The sequence below is a fragment of the Nerophis lumbriciformis genome, linkage group LG09 (genome assembly GCF_033978685.3).
Source record: "Nerophis lumbriciformis linkage group LG09, RoL_Nlum_v2.1, whole genome shotgun sequence".
Lineage (NCBI taxonomy): Eukaryota > Metazoa > Chordata > Actinopteri > Syngnathiformes > Syngnathidae > Nerophis > Nerophis lumbriciformis.
This window is the reverse complement of record NC_084556.2, coordinates 19,522,444-19,539,334: the sequence shown is the minus strand read 5'-3', so window position 1 is coordinate 19,539,334 and position 16,891 is coordinate 19,522,444. Positions and strand designations below refer to the sequence as shown.

General features: G+C 39.7%; 1 protein-coding gene across 3 annotated transcripts in view; it reads right to left on the bottom strand.

Moving 5' to 3' along the window:
* LOC133607596 (disks large homolog 4-like) overlaps window positions 1-16,891 on the bottom strand; it is a 184,656-nt gene that overhangs the window by 26,152 nt on the left and 141,613 nt on the right. For all 3 annotated transcript variants that reach the window (XM_061962379.2, XM_061962377.2, XM_061962378.1), the window contains exons 4-8: window positions 7,848-7,901; window positions 7,317-7,367; window positions 6,503-6,627; window positions 1,901-2,070; window positions 1,619-1,755 (exon numbers count right to left, since the gene is read on the bottom strand). In XM_061962379.2, the coding sequence (XP_061818363.1) occupies window positions 1,619-1,755; window positions 1,901-2,070; window positions 6,503-6,627; window positions 7,317-7,367; window positions 7,848-7,901 (537 nt within the window). The remainder of the gene's footprint in view (window positions 1-1,618; window positions 1,756-1,900; window positions 2,071-6,502; window positions 6,628-7,316; window positions 7,368-7,847; window positions 7,902-16,891) is intronic.

Sequence of the window (16,891 nt, the reverse complement as noted above, 5' to 3'; positions counted from 1 at the left end):
ATATGAATATAAATGTATGGATTCGCTTCATGATATTAGATAGATAGATAGACTTTTATTCATCCCACAACGAGGAAATTATATGGTTGCAGTGCAGGTTTTTACATACAGTATCAGAAGAAAAATGTAACAAAATAACATTAATGAATAATACATATTGCGCACTAACGATTGCACTATGCATTGATAAAAAACCCTATAAACTATATAAAATATAACACTGGTGTTACACAATTGCCTATGCATTTCATTACAGCATTATATATTTTTTACGCACACTGTAAAAATAAATCTAGATTTTGCTGGAAGCTCAGTCGCTGGAATTTTATTATAAAATTTATAGTGGTAAAATGTACCGTCATTTTTTTAAGATAAAATTTTGGAGACTAAGCTGCCAGTTTTTTTACTGTAAAATCTATTGTCATTTTTACAGTGTACAATTTGATGAATACCTTACATTAAAATATAATTGAATATAATATATATATATAATATAACATTACTTTTTTTTTTTAATATAAATATAAATATTTATAATGCAATCAGATAGAGTATTTAGTCTTATTTTAACACAAAAAAAGTTTGTATGTATGATATATTTACATTAGTACAAAATATTAAAGTTTACAATATATGCAATTGTATGCAGTACATGTACTTTTTTCTGTCAAGTACTGGTATAGGGTGTACACTGCCTTCAGCCGAGTGCAGCTGGGATAGGCTCCAGCCCCCCTGCGACTCCGAGAGGGACCAGCGGTAGAACATGGATGGATAGACCTTATAACGCATATTTCCAGGTTTTTGCGGATCATATAAAATAATGTGGCCGGCAAGATCTGGCCCCTTGGGCCTTGAGTTTGACACATGTGATCTAGTCATAGAACAAAAATAAATTTGTAGGCACAATTTTCTTTACATTACAATGATTAAATATTCAGCTTTGTAATAAATATTGCACTTTGAGTGGTAATGTGTTGCAAGAGAGGGCTTCACGGTGGCAGAGGGGTTAGTGCATCTGCCTCACAATACGAAGGTCCTGAGTAGTCTTGGGTTCAATCCCGGGCTCGGGATCTTTCTATGTGGAGTTTGCATGTCCTCCCCGTGACTGCGTGGGTTCCCTCCGGGTACTCCGGCTTCCTACCACCTCCAAAGACATGCACCTGGGGATAAGTTGATTGGCAACACTAAATTGGCCCTAGTGTGTGGATGTGAGTGTGAATGTTGTCTGTCTATCTGTGTTGGCCCTGCGATGAGGTGGCGACTTGTCCAGGGTGTACCCCGCCTTCCACCCGATTGTAGCTGAGATAGGCTCCAGCGCCCCCCGCGACCCCAAAGGGAATAAGCAGTAGAAAATGGATGGATGGATGTTGCAAGAGACACCATTTTGAACTTTTGCTGTGTAGTGGCTAAAGCCTCTCCTCTCCAGCAGATGGCAGTAACGCAATGCTGTTCGGCATCAATCCCATCCCACGCTACTGTTAACATATTTATGAATGTAATGTCAGGCCATGGAAATTGCATCTGTAGTTTATCTTGACTCTTAATGCGTGAGTCAAGCCTGTGAGCAATATGAGGGACTGTGTGAATTGGTTACATGAATGTCAAGTGAGTGACTGACCGCTAAAATCTTATCCCCAATCTGCAGACGTCCATCTTTATGTGCTGCACCGCCTTCGATGATCTTGGTGACATAAATGCTGTTATCCCCTGGTATGTGCTGGTTTCCCACTCCTCCAGCAATACTGAAACCTAAACCTGAAAAGGGGAGACAGGGGAGGGATCCAAAGAGGTATTGGTAAATACCACAAACGTTTCTGAATGCAGAAAGTACAGTTAAGCTACTTAGAAGGCGTCCTCAAACCCACACTAAAGTATCAGCACCATACACGCTTCCATGTACCTTTAGGCCCTTTGATAAGCTTGAGCTCAGTAATTTTCTCTGCTGCTGGCTTCCGGCGGAGAACGTAGAGCCGGACGATAGCACCTGCTTCCTTTAGAGCTTCCACTGCCTGGCTGTGCGTACACTCCCTCACGTCAACATCATTCACAAATAGTATGCAGTCGTTCACACTAACCAAGGGAAGAAATAAGGCGTAAGAATAAAGCAGATAAACATGACATGTATTCACATTTTTCCTCCCAAATCCACCCGTTTTCTAAGGTCACAGTCGGAAATTAAATCTATCCCATTTGTACATCACAGTTAGGCCTTGTCTTGACTTCCCAGTTGTGAAGAGCACATTGAGCTGCATGAGTGCCAGCTTTTAAGGTGTGTGAGAACCAGGAGTGGAACAAGTCAGAGCGGGCCCCGTCATGTGGCCCCCGAAACCCAAATATTAAACCTCATCCTAACATTATTTTACAACATACTCATGCCTATCTGGCAGGGCTGGACGATTAATCAAATTTTGGTTCCGATATCGATTATGGCTTCCCATGATTATAAAAGATAATGATCGGAAAAAAACCTGCTTACTTAATTAGAAGTTAGAGATCACACTATGGTTGCTACTTTTTATTTAACACAGCCCTAATATGCTGAAATCAATAACCACTGAACTCAATAAAAAAGTAAGGCATGATTCCGTGTTTACGTAACCGCAGACAGAGTCACATAATTGGCCAATAATTCGGAACCCTCTATAAAAAGCAGAATATAACAGAAATTGACATGAAAGTAAGTGAAATGTTGTTATTGTGAGGAGAAGGAACATTTGTTAGGTAAAATAATGTATTGTATTATGTAATGTAATGTAATGTATTATGCTTTGACCTAAAATACTGGTATACATTGTCCAAAGATAAATTGCACCAATACATGTGAGGATTGTTGCATTTAATTACCAAACATTTTATTACATTTTATTTGGCAGAAAAAGCACACACCTTATGGTGGTAAAATAAGTGTAAAAGGTAAAAAAACGGAATAAAAAACTTAATTTTATTGTTTTTTATATTGCTATTGTTATTTCAATATATTGTTATTGCTATTATTATTGTTATTTTACTTGTGGTTTATCCGTTACTAATTTATATCCGTCTTTTAAAAAATATATATTTCAAGTGGGGTTTTGGTGGTAGAATAAATACTTATGTTTTCAAATTAATGAATAATCTTATTAATCGTGATTAGAATATCATTCAAAATAATTGTGATAATTATTTTTGCCTTTCGTCCAGCCCTACTATCTGGGTTTACCATCGACAAGCATTAACCATGTTTTGAAAAGTTAGCCAGCCACTTTTGCTGACATTTGCATTTTCTCAACATTTATTCATTTTCTACCTTTTGCAACAGCATCAGCACATTACCAGGAAGTGTAAGAATTATTAAAGGGGATCTGAACTTTAAAACAAATGCTTTTCATTCTCAATCCTTATGTAAGACAAGAGCACATATGTTTTTCTTTGTATATGCATTGTAAGTTGTAAATACACACTAACAAAATCCCAACTTTTCTAATTCTAACAACTGAGTCAATGGGAGTGCCTCTATTCCACCCACAAAGCCCCCTAAATAAGAACTGGTTGATCAATATAATATACCCAGAAGTTTTTTTTTAAAATAAGGTAAAGTTAAAGTCCCAACGATCGTCACACACACACTAGGTGTGGTAAAATTTGTCCTCTGCATTTGACCCATCCCTATGTTCACCCCCGGAGAGGTGAGGGGAGCAGTGAACAGCAGCGTGCGCCGCGCTCGGGAATCATTTGGTGATTTTACCCCCAATTCCATCCCTTGATGCTGAGTGCCAAGCAGGGAGGCAATGGGTCTCATTTATAGTCTTTGGTATTACTCGGCCGGGGTTTGAACTCACAACTTTCCAGTCTCAGGGCGGACACTTCAACCACAAGGTCATTGAGTGAAGGTATATAAATATCTTTAAAACCTGCTGTAAAAATACATATCCACTGAAAAGATGCCTTAAAATAGCCACAAACCGGAGGATACATTTCTTAATCAGGATACATTTAAGAAAAAAAAATAGTTAAAAGATTTATCAATTAATAAATTATCAATTAATAAATACACCTCATACTAGGAATGCAAAATATGTATGTGTTCGGAAATGGATGACTGATTTAAACATTGTAGAAAAAGACACTTCATAGAATGGTATTTGCATCCTTTAGATGCATTAAAAATAGGCTGTGCCAATTTAACATCTTCAATAGATTGTATTGTACACCCTCTCAGTTGTATAACATGGGTACAATAGATAGCAAGTGATGTATGAAGTGTCAGACAGCTAGAGGAATTCTAACACATTTACTGTGGGATTGTCAGAAAATAAAAGTTGTGGTCTGTTTTGAGAATTGCCCTGTTTGTCCAATCCGAGGCCACTATAGATCACATGAGGTGCGTCACAAAATCATTTAATGACTTTTAATGCTTTTCAATGGACCGCGGAAACCCTGTTATAGTGTAGTATAGGGCTGCAACTAACGATTAATTTGATAATCGATTAATCTGTCGATTATTACTTCGATTAATCGATTAATAATTGGATAAAAGAGACAAACTACATTTCTATCCTTTCCAGGATTTTATTGAAAAGAAAAACAGCTTACTGGCACCATACTTATTTTGATCATTGTTTCTCAGCTGTTTGTACATGTTGCAGTTTATAAATAAAGGTTTATAAAAATAAAATAAAATCCATCCATCCATCCATTTTCTACCGCTTATTTCCTTCGGGGTCGCGGGGGGGGCGCTGGAGCCTATCTCAGCTACAATCGGGCGGAAGGCGGGGTACACCCTGGACAAGTCGCCATCTCATCACAGCGCCAACACAGATAGACAGACAACATTCACACTCACATTCACACACTAGGGCCAATTTAGTGTTGCCAATCAACCTATCCCCAGGTGCATGTCTTTGGAGGTGGGAGGAAGCCGGAGTACCCGGAGGGAACCCACGCAGTCACGGGGAGAACATGCAAACTCCACACAGAAAGATCCCGAGGCCGGGATTGAACTCATGACTACTCAGGACCTTCGTATTGTGAGGCAGACGCACTAACCCCTCTGCCACCATAAATAAAATAAAAAAATAAATAAAAAATTGCCTCTGCGCATGCGCATAGCATAGATCCAACGAATCGATGACTAAATTAATCGCCAACTATTTTTATAATCGATTTTAATCGATGTAATCGATTAGTTGTTGCAGTCATGTGGTGGACGGTTGATGACGATTTTACCCAAAATACACTTGGACTGGGTAAATACTGATAATATCGTCATTTGCGATCCACTTGTAAATTATTTGTACGGTCTAAAGTGAAATGTGCATGAGAATGAAAATAAAGCCAGTTTGAACAGCACAACATTTCATTCATATTTTACACTACACCATTCTGAGCTCCTACGGGCTCGGTCTCGGTCCCGATGAGTTAAAAAAAAAAAAAGGTTCGGTCTCAAACTGGGCTCCTGGGGAGGGGGTCCAGACTGAGGCCAATAAAAAACAAACTGTAAGTAGGTTAGATATAATTATTGAATACGATTAGAACCATGAGTAAGATTACTTATTCTGTGTTACTATTTGAGTGGGATTCTGGACCCCTCTATACTAGAAACGTTTTCCCATGAGGTCAAAAAGTTTAAGAACCCCAGCTCTATATGACACGAGTGTGCTTCAAATGTGTCCCAATTCTTCCAAAGGTTTGCACTAAACTCGCGGGCTGGTCTAACTTACTTCACAAGCCACATTTGTCTCGTGAGCCACAAATTGAAGTGCGGCACAGCCTTGTAAAATGGTGCTAATTTTTCCAACTTTCAGTATCCAAATATTAAAAAATAATGGCAGCTGCACATAGTTTAGTTAATGACAAACATTATCAAAGGTCTGCCTATCTGCACTAGAAAGACTTTTTCAAATTTGGATTTACTATCTATTTTACAATGTACACATTGCCTGTCTCCAAGAGCCTGCCCTAAATGCTTCACTCATCACTCTTTTCCATTCGAGTGCTAGAAATTGATTTCATGGCAATGTCATTTTAGTCTGTTCATTTTTTTGTCAGATTCAACTATTTGCTGATGGCTGCAAAACGTTTGTGAAACAAGGCTCTCGAGGGAAACGGTGGCGATTATGCCGCATTCAGAAAAATGGGAAGTTTCTGATCTTCCACTATGAAAAAAAAGCATTGAGGGAACACTGTTCGTATTTCAAATATCAATGTAAAGTGATTTCACACAGATGCAGTAATCTGTTGTGTTTTCATACATCAATGGTGATGCAATAAAATCTGATCTAAATTGTTATACTAGATATCACCATTTAACACAAATGTTGATCAAAGCTGCCAAAAACAAGTACTGTCAGGACTAATAACATTAAAAGGATCTTTTCAGAAACTGGCAGCCATGGTTTGTTTTCAATGTTTGAAGAAACCTTGCTATGTCCCAGTTTCATGTATTTTTCTTATTTTATCACAATAACTTTTTAGAGCATTGTTAGTAACCTTCCGTACAAAAGTGTATGTGTATGTTTGTTACCTAAGGCGCCCATCCTGAGCCGCTGCTCCTCCAGGTATGATTTTGGTGATAAAGATGCTCGGGTCATCGCCCACGTGGGGATTGTCTGTTCCCCCAGCTATGCTGAAGCCCAGGCCTGAGTTCCCCTGCAGTAGCAATTACAAGCAAAAACACAGTGAATAATTCATCCCGCTAGAGGCACTTGAGTGAGGCTTCAGGAAGCGCATTGAGATTGTAAGGATCATGCATCTATCATGGCTTCTTTTCACTGTTATTCAGAAGGGTTGGAATATACAATAACATGAAAAGTTTTGCAAGTCCAGCACAGCAAGCCTCTCCTTCGTTTCAGATTTTGTGGCATTGTCTACCACTCCACAATCTAAACATGTAGTAAATTTGTCTTTGAACATAACCAACATTATAGCTTAGCAGGTTTGGAAAATATGTCTGTCTTTATTTCTGTCATGGACGGGCTAAAAGATGAGGATTTTTGTAGTTTCTTAATAATAAACATTACAATGTTGGATACTGCTGTTAAATAATGTCAAAGCGTCAAATCATAAGGTTAATGCATTTTGGCGTGAGATTACACGCAGTTTTGGATGCCTCTGTTTGTGGGGTTTTACACAATAGCATATCCAATACATATTATCTAGACCACAAAGAAGTTAAAATCATCATAGGTCCCATTTTAAGGAAGGAAAGTATGGACAGCGTCTGCGCCAGTAAATCAGTTTGTAGCTTCATTAAAATGACTTGTAAAGACAAAAACAAACAACAAGCTGAATATTCAGCTTGAGTAATCATGTAATTTAGTTCAATTGAATGCACTTACTCTCTCCAGTGTAATTTCTTCATACTCGATTTCCCCTTCTGTTCCATTCACCTGCCAAGATAAACATGAATTAACTGACTTTCAACAGACAAGGGTGTGGTAGAATTTCTAAAAGCATCCTTGGTAACTATAACACAACGAGTGGTGGGACTAGTAAAGTACTCGATTGATGAATAGCCACATTGTTCTTTCTTTGGTCCAGTTTGCCTTTTGGCTGAACAACTCATCCACTCATTAGCATTACCTCTGCAATTAATGATGTCCCTGCGGAAGATGGAATTGAAAGAACTTAAGTCTGACCTAGAAAACAACTTTTCTCAGTGTTGTAGTGCTTACAAAAATAGCAGTCCGTGGAAAGCCTTTCTCTCAAAAGCCCCATTTTTTTAATCCTCAAAATGCCTTTTTGTGTTTCACTTTGTTCGTCCCAACATTAGTTAAGTGACCTGGCTGTCATTAGGCAGCAGTTTTAGTAACGGTAATGCTATCAGCTGAGAGCGAGTCATATTAGTAGAGAAGAGACATGGTCCTTACATATGGCGATCCATCCAGTGTGTCCGTGTTCACTACCACAGGCGGACTATTTCCCTATAGGCAGAAAGCAGAAATGTACATGACATTATGTAATAGCAGCACAAACTAGGCAGCTGTCAGCGTCATATCCAGCAAACTTATCATCACATCCAAGACTGATGGCCATTTGTTTACCCTTAGCAGTGATAATGCTTTTCTTCATTTTTGGTATGATTGTCATGTTGCTACAGTATAATGATTAATATCCCGTTCGCTATTGTGTTTTCACGACAGCCACAGAAATAATTCATGCTAACTTTTATGTTCGTCCACCTTTTATTAGCATGTAACATGTAAATTACTTGCAGTAGTTGAAGAGCATGCATGGTGTTTTCTTATATTCCTTATTATGTCACACATGCTTTTTAGAATACACCCTTGATATGTGTTTGAGGATATAAACCTACTATTATGAACCCACTCCACTCTTGCATGTATGTTCCCAGCTTATTATCATGTCAAAGATGGCATGCATCTTAAGTGCTCGGAGAGCAGCGGCATATAAATCTGCTCATTGACCTTCTCTGACCAGATATCTCTTAGAACACACAACATGAATCACACAAAACATAGCTCTCGCTTTCAATAAAACTGATCGTGACACAGGCATATTAATATGACACTTTTTTTAACCTCCATTGTATAAAGCCATCTGGGCAAATATAAACATGTAACTGTCACTACTTAGCATTCATTAGTACACTAAATAAATTAAAGAGTATTGGTCCAAAACTTCATTCACAATAGGTTCAGACTGAGATTATGAGTGATATAATGCAGTTTCACACTTTGAGACGCATCAATCTATTGATTAAAGTATTACTCAATATACAACACTTGCAACCTTGCACCCAACACTGCGCATACGCTCATCTAAGACCTTCATATCACAAAATCAAATATTCGTCTCGGAGGAAAACAAATTTAATGGTACAAATGTTCCGATCAGAGATTTACGCTGCCGATTCCGATCATTCATGGGTGAGATTGGCCGATACCAATACTGATACCAATCAAAGTGTACATGATAAGTGCTATTGACAGTTCAACAATATCAGCACAATATTTAAATTAGGTTCCTTATTCTCTTTTATTAAATACAATTGTTTAAGCAAAGCAAAGTCAATAGTACACAATAACTAAAATCAATCAAAAACTGCTATCTACTACTCATTTTAATTTTTTTTTTGCCTTTTAAGTCCTACTGTGACCAGAAAGAACATTAACAAAAACAACAAAAAAATTATTTTGAGAAAATCAAAAGATCGACTATTCACTCAAGTATCGATAATATACTGATATTACCTTTTGGTACTGACACCACCAATTTATGCATCGATTCGCCCTTTTATGTTCAGTTGTTGTTATATTCAGGCAGGTGAAATGTCCGCAAAAACGCGGACATCTCCGTTTTAAGTATACATTTTCTCGTCAAAATATTACTTCCGCGTTTTTTTTTTTAATGAAGTATCATAAAAATGTGATCCAAACAAAATTTGTTGAACGCTTGCCCCAAACTCAGGTACTTGCTGTTCCTCTTGCCTAAACGCCGCAATGAGATGCTGAACGGGGAGACGATCTTAGGAGCACGGAAACAAGCTTGCTAGTTAGCTAACCATCTAGCTAGCTTACTTGTTGTCGCCTCTGTTCGTTTTCCGAGCCACAACGTTGACACCTGTTCACATTGCTGATAATCATATTTAGATGATTACAATCCGAACATTGTTGGTTCCGAACCGGTTGTAGTTCTAGAGTATTTATTAGTAGCCAGCAAGAAGGTTTTTGACGTGACCGACTGTAAACTTGACCGATATAAATTTTTCTCCTTTTTTTCTCCATGTTCCTCTTTTTGTCTCAAAGAGTGCTCACATACCTGTATATTATCACCTGTCTAACTCTAATCTACTTATTAATTTCCTGTTAATAGCTGCTTACTTTCTGCTGTAACGCAATTCCATCTAAACCTCTTAAAGTTTACTAAGCAGTTATTTTTTTTCTGTTGCTATTAGCATGACTGCTGCTGGCTTGCTGTAGGTGTGTAACATTGATAATGATACATAAGAGATTTAAAAAATGCAGTTTATTTTCCGTAATGGAGGCGATTATTATTAACCTATGGGAGCATCTCCACACTGTGTATGGAGATACTTAACTAGTTAATAGCTTGTTAGCCGGGGGACTAAGATTTAATACAATTGTTATCGGCAATTGTTATCGGCATTAAAAGGCATTAATCGGCAATGGCGAACACACGCTTTCTTATGAAAATAGTCCGATACTTATCGGTGGCCGATCAATCGGCACATCCCATGTTTTTATTTAGATACTGTAGTACATATACATCACATTTTGACTATCCTCTCAACTACCGTATTTTTCGGAGTATAAGTCGCACCGGAGTATAAGTCGCACCTGCCGAAAATGCATAATAACGAAGGAAAAAAACATATATAAGTCGCACTGGAGCCCGGCCAAACTATGAAAAAAACTGCGAATTATAGTCCGAAAAATACGGTAATACCCAAAAAACAATAGGAACATGTTTTAATGGTGGTATACTTTTTAGACAGCCTCTTCTCATCAAATTGATCAGCGTTCTGTCCACTGAATTATGGGTTAGGTTTTTTTTTTTTGTAGTACAACATATTTGCACCATTTTAGCCATTCGTAGGTTGCTGCAAGGCTTACATTTGCACCTGAGTTCTGCAGGGATCACAAGCTGATGCGAATATTGCTGGCAAATATTCCACTTTGAGTGCTTACCTGTTTGTACAATGGCCACACCGGACCTAGCACATGAGGTTCTTCTAATTAAAGTTATTATTCACGTTTTTCTGCATTTGCATGACAAACAAAGGTGGTAAAAAGCCCAATCTAAAATCATTAACTTGAGGTTTGCTGTTGCTGTTAACCCCAAACTGATGATAAATGTCGTAATCTAGCAACTTGAAATAGCTCCATACAAAACGTAAAAAACATGAAGTCTCTCGCCGCCTCCGCAAAATGCTCACTCCACCATAAAACCAGCAGCTGTGCATAGCTACAATGGGTAGCTGCTTCCAGCAGACCGCTGTTGAACATTACGTCAAACTCATCTACAGGCTGAAATAACGAGTATAGCCAACAGCAGATATATAACAGTGTGTAGGCAGGGGAGTTTCACAGAGAATCTCTCTACTTCAACAACACTGTTTGTGTTTTTTTTAATTCACTTTCTCCTGCAGACGTGGATGTGTTATTTTCACAGCAACATTCAAAAAGCCAGATGGTTTTTAAAAGGCAAAATGAACGCTAATAACAACATCAATCACCTAATGGGAGTGACTCCTCCCTGCTCATGTGATCTTGTTAGAACCTGTGCAAGATTAACCTCAAACGACACTTCAGAGAGGGGATTTAATGCATAACTGCACACATCACAGTTGGGAAGCCCATTAAATAGTCAACAAGTTAATGGTTCCCTCCCTTTCCAACGCTCAATGAAATACTGCAACAATTACGCACATACGCATCATGGGAAGTATGCTTGTGTTGGCTTATGTTTTTGTCTTTCTCATTTGTTTATTGGATTTTTGACTTACACAGTCCAGAAATACAATTAAACACATGTCAAATGTTCTTTATTTTCTCCCCCAAACAAGTAACCCACAACAATTATTTATAAAATATAAATACAAAAAAGGAAAACAAATACAAATAAAACATGCATTAGTCAAATAAGTACAGGCAGATATTGACTGCCACAAACAAATGCACTCCTGAATGTCCCCAACACAGTACAGCAATACACAAAAGCAGACAAAATACTCAACAATTATCTACCTTTCAATTACTTTTCAATCGGGGTTAAATTTGAGATCAGTCTCTTTTACATCCATCCATCCATCCATTTCCTACCGCTTATTCCCTTTGGGGTCGCGGGTGGCGCTGGAGCCTATCTCAGCTACAATCGGGCGGAAGGCGGCTACACCCTGGACAAGTCGCCACCTCATCGCAGCAGTCTCTTTTACATATTTTAGGAAACTCCCCTATACTTCCTAAAACTTCACAGAACAACCGTTCAATCTCAGCCTAATTTTCTCCAATTTAAGGAAAAAAATAATATTTCTAATCCAGCGGGAGCTGCAGGGAGACACTACAGCCTTCCAATTTAGCACAATGAGTCTTCTAGCCAACGAAGTAGTAAATGCTACCAAATTTTTTAGGGGATTTGCTAAAAAGATGACAGAGGGGCGAACCCAAATAGACCGCTTAGACTAGGTTTTTTTTTTGCCAAATACCAAAGACGAAATATTGAAAATTTCAGTACAGTAACTGCACAAGGATGGGCAAAGCCAAAACATATGTGTTAAGTTAGCTGGAGACTGTTGACAATGATCGCATAATACCCATATTCCGTCATATATCTTAACTGGCCGGACCTTGGTATAATAGGTACAATGTGTTAGCTTGCATTGAATAAGGCTGTGTCTAGCACAAATAGAAGATTTATGAACTCTACTTAAAATCTCTGTCTATCTCTCCTCAGATCGGGTCCCTCATTGCTTGTGTTTTTCTTTCACTTGGACTCGTATGAGTCAGATAATTGCATCACAGATTTACATCAGGACTGGTAAATGCATGAAAATGAGAAGCTATGCGTGTGTGTGAGGCCTTTTTATATTCTAATTATTAGTCCACTTGCGTGTATCAGGCCAGTTGGGTCATACTTTTGTGACAATTTGATAAAGCTATACTATACGAGTGCATGGCAAGACTAAGGTTAATTTGGATGTCAGATTTAGCAGATTTCCCATTTGTTAGCATGCTTATTAAACGCCGTATGTGGAGTGCTAAAAAGGGTGGCAGCGTGCATTAATGTGTGCACACTACACAGCTACCTCTAACACTTTCAGATTAGGGAATATTAAACATACAAAACTGTACTTTATACATAATTACAGTTTGACTCACAGTTCATTGTTCAAAGCCCCTGTGATATACAGTATTTCCTGTATTAGTGGCCTCCACTTTAACGGATGCCCTGCCTCACTTACTTAGTCGCTGTGTGGTCTACATGGCTGAAAATTAACACCACACTTCAAATAAATGCTTTTTTACCCCATGAAAAAACATGGTGAAACAAGGTGGCGATAATGATGTTTTATTATGACCGATACCAACATATTTTACAGTGGTCTGCACAGGGCAGACCCTGCATCTGAATGCACTGTGGAACAATCAGGAGTAAAAGCTACAAAACACACATCTCTATAAATTAGAACATTGAGCAAAAGGTAATTTACAGACTGATTTAAATGCGACATTAATAAACTACAGTAGTACCTCAACTTACCAGCTTAATTGGTTCTGTGACAAAACTCTGACTCGAAACACTTGTACCTCAAATCAAAATTGTCCATTGGAATGAATTAAAATCAATTGAATTGGTGCTAGACACTCCAAAACAGCATAGTTTTATCATGTTTACATTTTAAAAGGCATGTTGCCTTTTAAAAACTATCTTGTATGAAAAACAATACAATAGAACAACAACTACAAACAACTACAGTAGTTCTATGAAATAATGTAATAATAATCTACAGCAGACTTCTACGGTATTTCCTTCTAGCTGCTTCTCTATCAAACACACCATCAGCTTTTCCATATTTTCATGAATAAATGTGTGCCATTTTATATATTAACATTACTATCTGGCATTACCTACTCATTCTGCTTCAGTATGGTGAAGACTAGCAATGCTATGCTCAAACTGCTTCTCCAAGTCTGCTGCATACTAATGTTTTTTGTTGATTTCTTCATTTAATTCAATAAATATAATCCACTAAACTGCATATTAGCTAAAAGCTATTGTCATCAAAATAACTTTGAAATCAAAACATACATTCTTGAATTATTTGCCAGTACTCTCTGTAAGTGACTTGATACGTTCCCCTGACCAATATACTGTATGAGGAAATTGGGTGGATTTATAAAACAAATAGTTTATATGACTAATAGTTGAAGAGCTTTAGAATTGTATAACCCAATATATTTCAGTAAAAAAAAAATTCAACCACAGTAAAACATAAACCAAACCTACCCACTTGCGGCGTAGTCGATTTTTGGGTTTCCGCACATTGTTGAGCAGCTGGCAGCCCATCTTTTTAGCGTACCATAAGGTCATAAACATTGTGGTTCAAAGCAGACGTCTAACTGGGAGTTTAGTCCGGTCACAAAAATGATCCGCTCTTAGGGTGGCACGCACAAGGTGCTTGCTTTCAAAAATAAGCCCTAATGAAAAATCACATCAGTTTCCATAACATTGGATTAAAGTCCATGTAGCATCCACATTGCTTGGATTCAGAAGAATGATATATTTCCATACTCCATCTACAACCACTTGACTCAACAAAGCTTTAGACAGAACATGCACATCAGTAATAAGCATGGCCCAATTAGTGCCGTCCTCTTTCTTGCTGTCTCATAATTGAGACTTCATCTTTATCCCCCAAACCAACAGCTTGAGCTTTACAAATTTCCCATCCCTGATACGGCTGGTTATTATCCGAGTCCTAGTCGTCCTGTCTTAAGAAGTCACCCATCCAGAGTGAGGGGGGGAAAAAGAGCCACTAATCCCTCACGTCCTCCATCATCCGTATCAGCGGGTTGCGATAGCGATGTCTTTCTATTGCTGCGCGCTGAAAAATGCAGTTCAGGTTTTCCGCAGCTATACTGTACGTTACCCCTCCCATCCTCTGGTGCTGAGGCAAAGAAGAGCAAGGACTGAAGTGTGATGGCAATTACTTGCCTGTCTTTCAAGAGGGGGAGAAATTATGCGGCGACTGAACTTTGAGGGACAACTTAGCTGTGAGAGAAAGCCTGCAAGTGCTACGTTGACTTTGAGTCAGTGTAAAAAGTGGAAGCTCATTAGTGTACATTAGGCAAGGAAAGACTGTTTTTATGAACCCTGAATCAATCAAGTAATTGAAAAAACACACTAAAACGCTAAAATATTAAAAATAGGAATGTGTAATAAAGGTGGTACTTTCATAGTACTACCTGTTACCGATTCATGTAAAATTAAACAATGCTATATAATAATACTTATGTTGCACGTGACGTCACTTCGGTTGCAAACTCTATTTAAAGCACTTGGCCTGGAAACAAGCAGTCATGTACTCAAAAGCACCGTAATACTCCACTTTTTAAAATACATATGTATATGTATATGTATATATATATATATATATATATATATATATATATATATATATATATATATATATATATATATATATATATATATATACATGTGTATATATATATATATATATATATATATATATATATATATATATATATATATACAGTATATATGTATACATGTGTGTATATATCCATCCCTACCGCTTTTCCCTTTTGGGGTCGCGGGGGGTCGCTGGAGCCTATCTCAGCTACAATCGGGCGGAAGGCGTGGTACACCCTGGACAAGTTGCCACCTCATCGCAGGGTGTATATATATATATATATACATATATATATATATATATATATCCGTGTTTCCCCCTGAAAATGTGTTAGTTAAGGGGATGTCTCTCCGGCTGACAGACCGGGGAAGGGGATGGGTGGGTGTAAGGATCGGTGTAACTGTCACGTGGGGGTCGCATATTGATGCGGGATCGTTCCTTCTGTGCAACACGGACACTCCGGACAAAAACGTGAGGGTAAGAAATGATTTAATTACATAAATCATAGGCAAACAGAAAAACAAGCAAAAGAAAAGCATGCCGAACGCACTGGAAGCTAAGGCTAAAACTTAGCACAGGACTCAGGAACATGAAAACAAACCAACGTGATGTAGCTTACCGCAAACAAGGAGCACAGGACGAGTGAACAGAAAGGCAGGCTTAAATAGTGTCAGTGATGAAAAACAGGTGCGCGTCGAGAACACAAGCGGCAGGTGAAAATAATAAGTAACCATGGTGACGAAACAAACTCACAGGTGCACAAGCAATAACTAAAGGAGTCCAAAACTAACCAAACATAACTAAACAAAACATGATCCGACCACGGATCACGACAGAGCCTCCCCTTAAGGACAGATTCTAGATGTCCTAAAAAAAACAAAACACATGCAGGGTCAAAAGTCACGGGAGGGCGGAGGGAGGACTTGGCGCCAGGCCAAGTGTCCCCGAATCCATCGAGGCAAAGTCAAGTGGCGGCGGCGAGTGGAGCGCCGCTGCAGCAGGCGAGGCGGGCGCCCAGGGAATGGCCACATTGGTGGCCGACTGGGAGGTGGGCGCACTTGGCGAGGCGGACGACCAGGGAGCGGCCACACCCGTGGTCGACGGGGAGATGGGCGCGTCGGCGCCGTCATGGCAGGCTTGGACGCAGCAGCAGACGAGTCAGGCGTGGACGCAGCAGCAGACGAGTCAGGCGTGGACGCAGGTGCTGGTGGCGAAGCTTGGCGTGGTGCGGGCACGGGCGGCGAAGCTTGGCGTGGTGCGGGCACGGGCGGCGAAGCTTGGCCTGGTGCGGGCACGGGCGGCGAAGCTTGGCGTGGTGCGGGCACGGGCGGCGAAGCTTGGCGTGGTGCGGGCACAGGAGGCGAAGCTTGGCGTGGTGCGGGCACTGAAGATTGTGGCGTTTGCAAGCCCACCGGAGATGATGGTGGCGTTTGCAAGCCCACCGGAGATGATGGTGGCGTTTGCAAGCCCACCGGAGATGATGGTGGTGTTTGCAAGCCCACCGGAGATGATGGTGGCGTTTGCAAGCCCACCGGAGATGATGGTGGCGTTTGCAAGCCCACCGAAGAAGATGGTGGCGTCTGCAGGCCCACCCGGGCTGAGGTTAGCCATGAACATGGCGGAGGCGGTCTAGCTGGGGGTTGCGGCTTGACATGCCGACGGACTGGTGGTGGAGGACGAGCTGGGGGTTGCGGCTTGGCAGGTCGAAAGACTGGTGGTGGCGGCCGGGATGGAGGTTGCTGCCTGGCTGGGCGCAGCTGAGCAGCCCCACCAGCA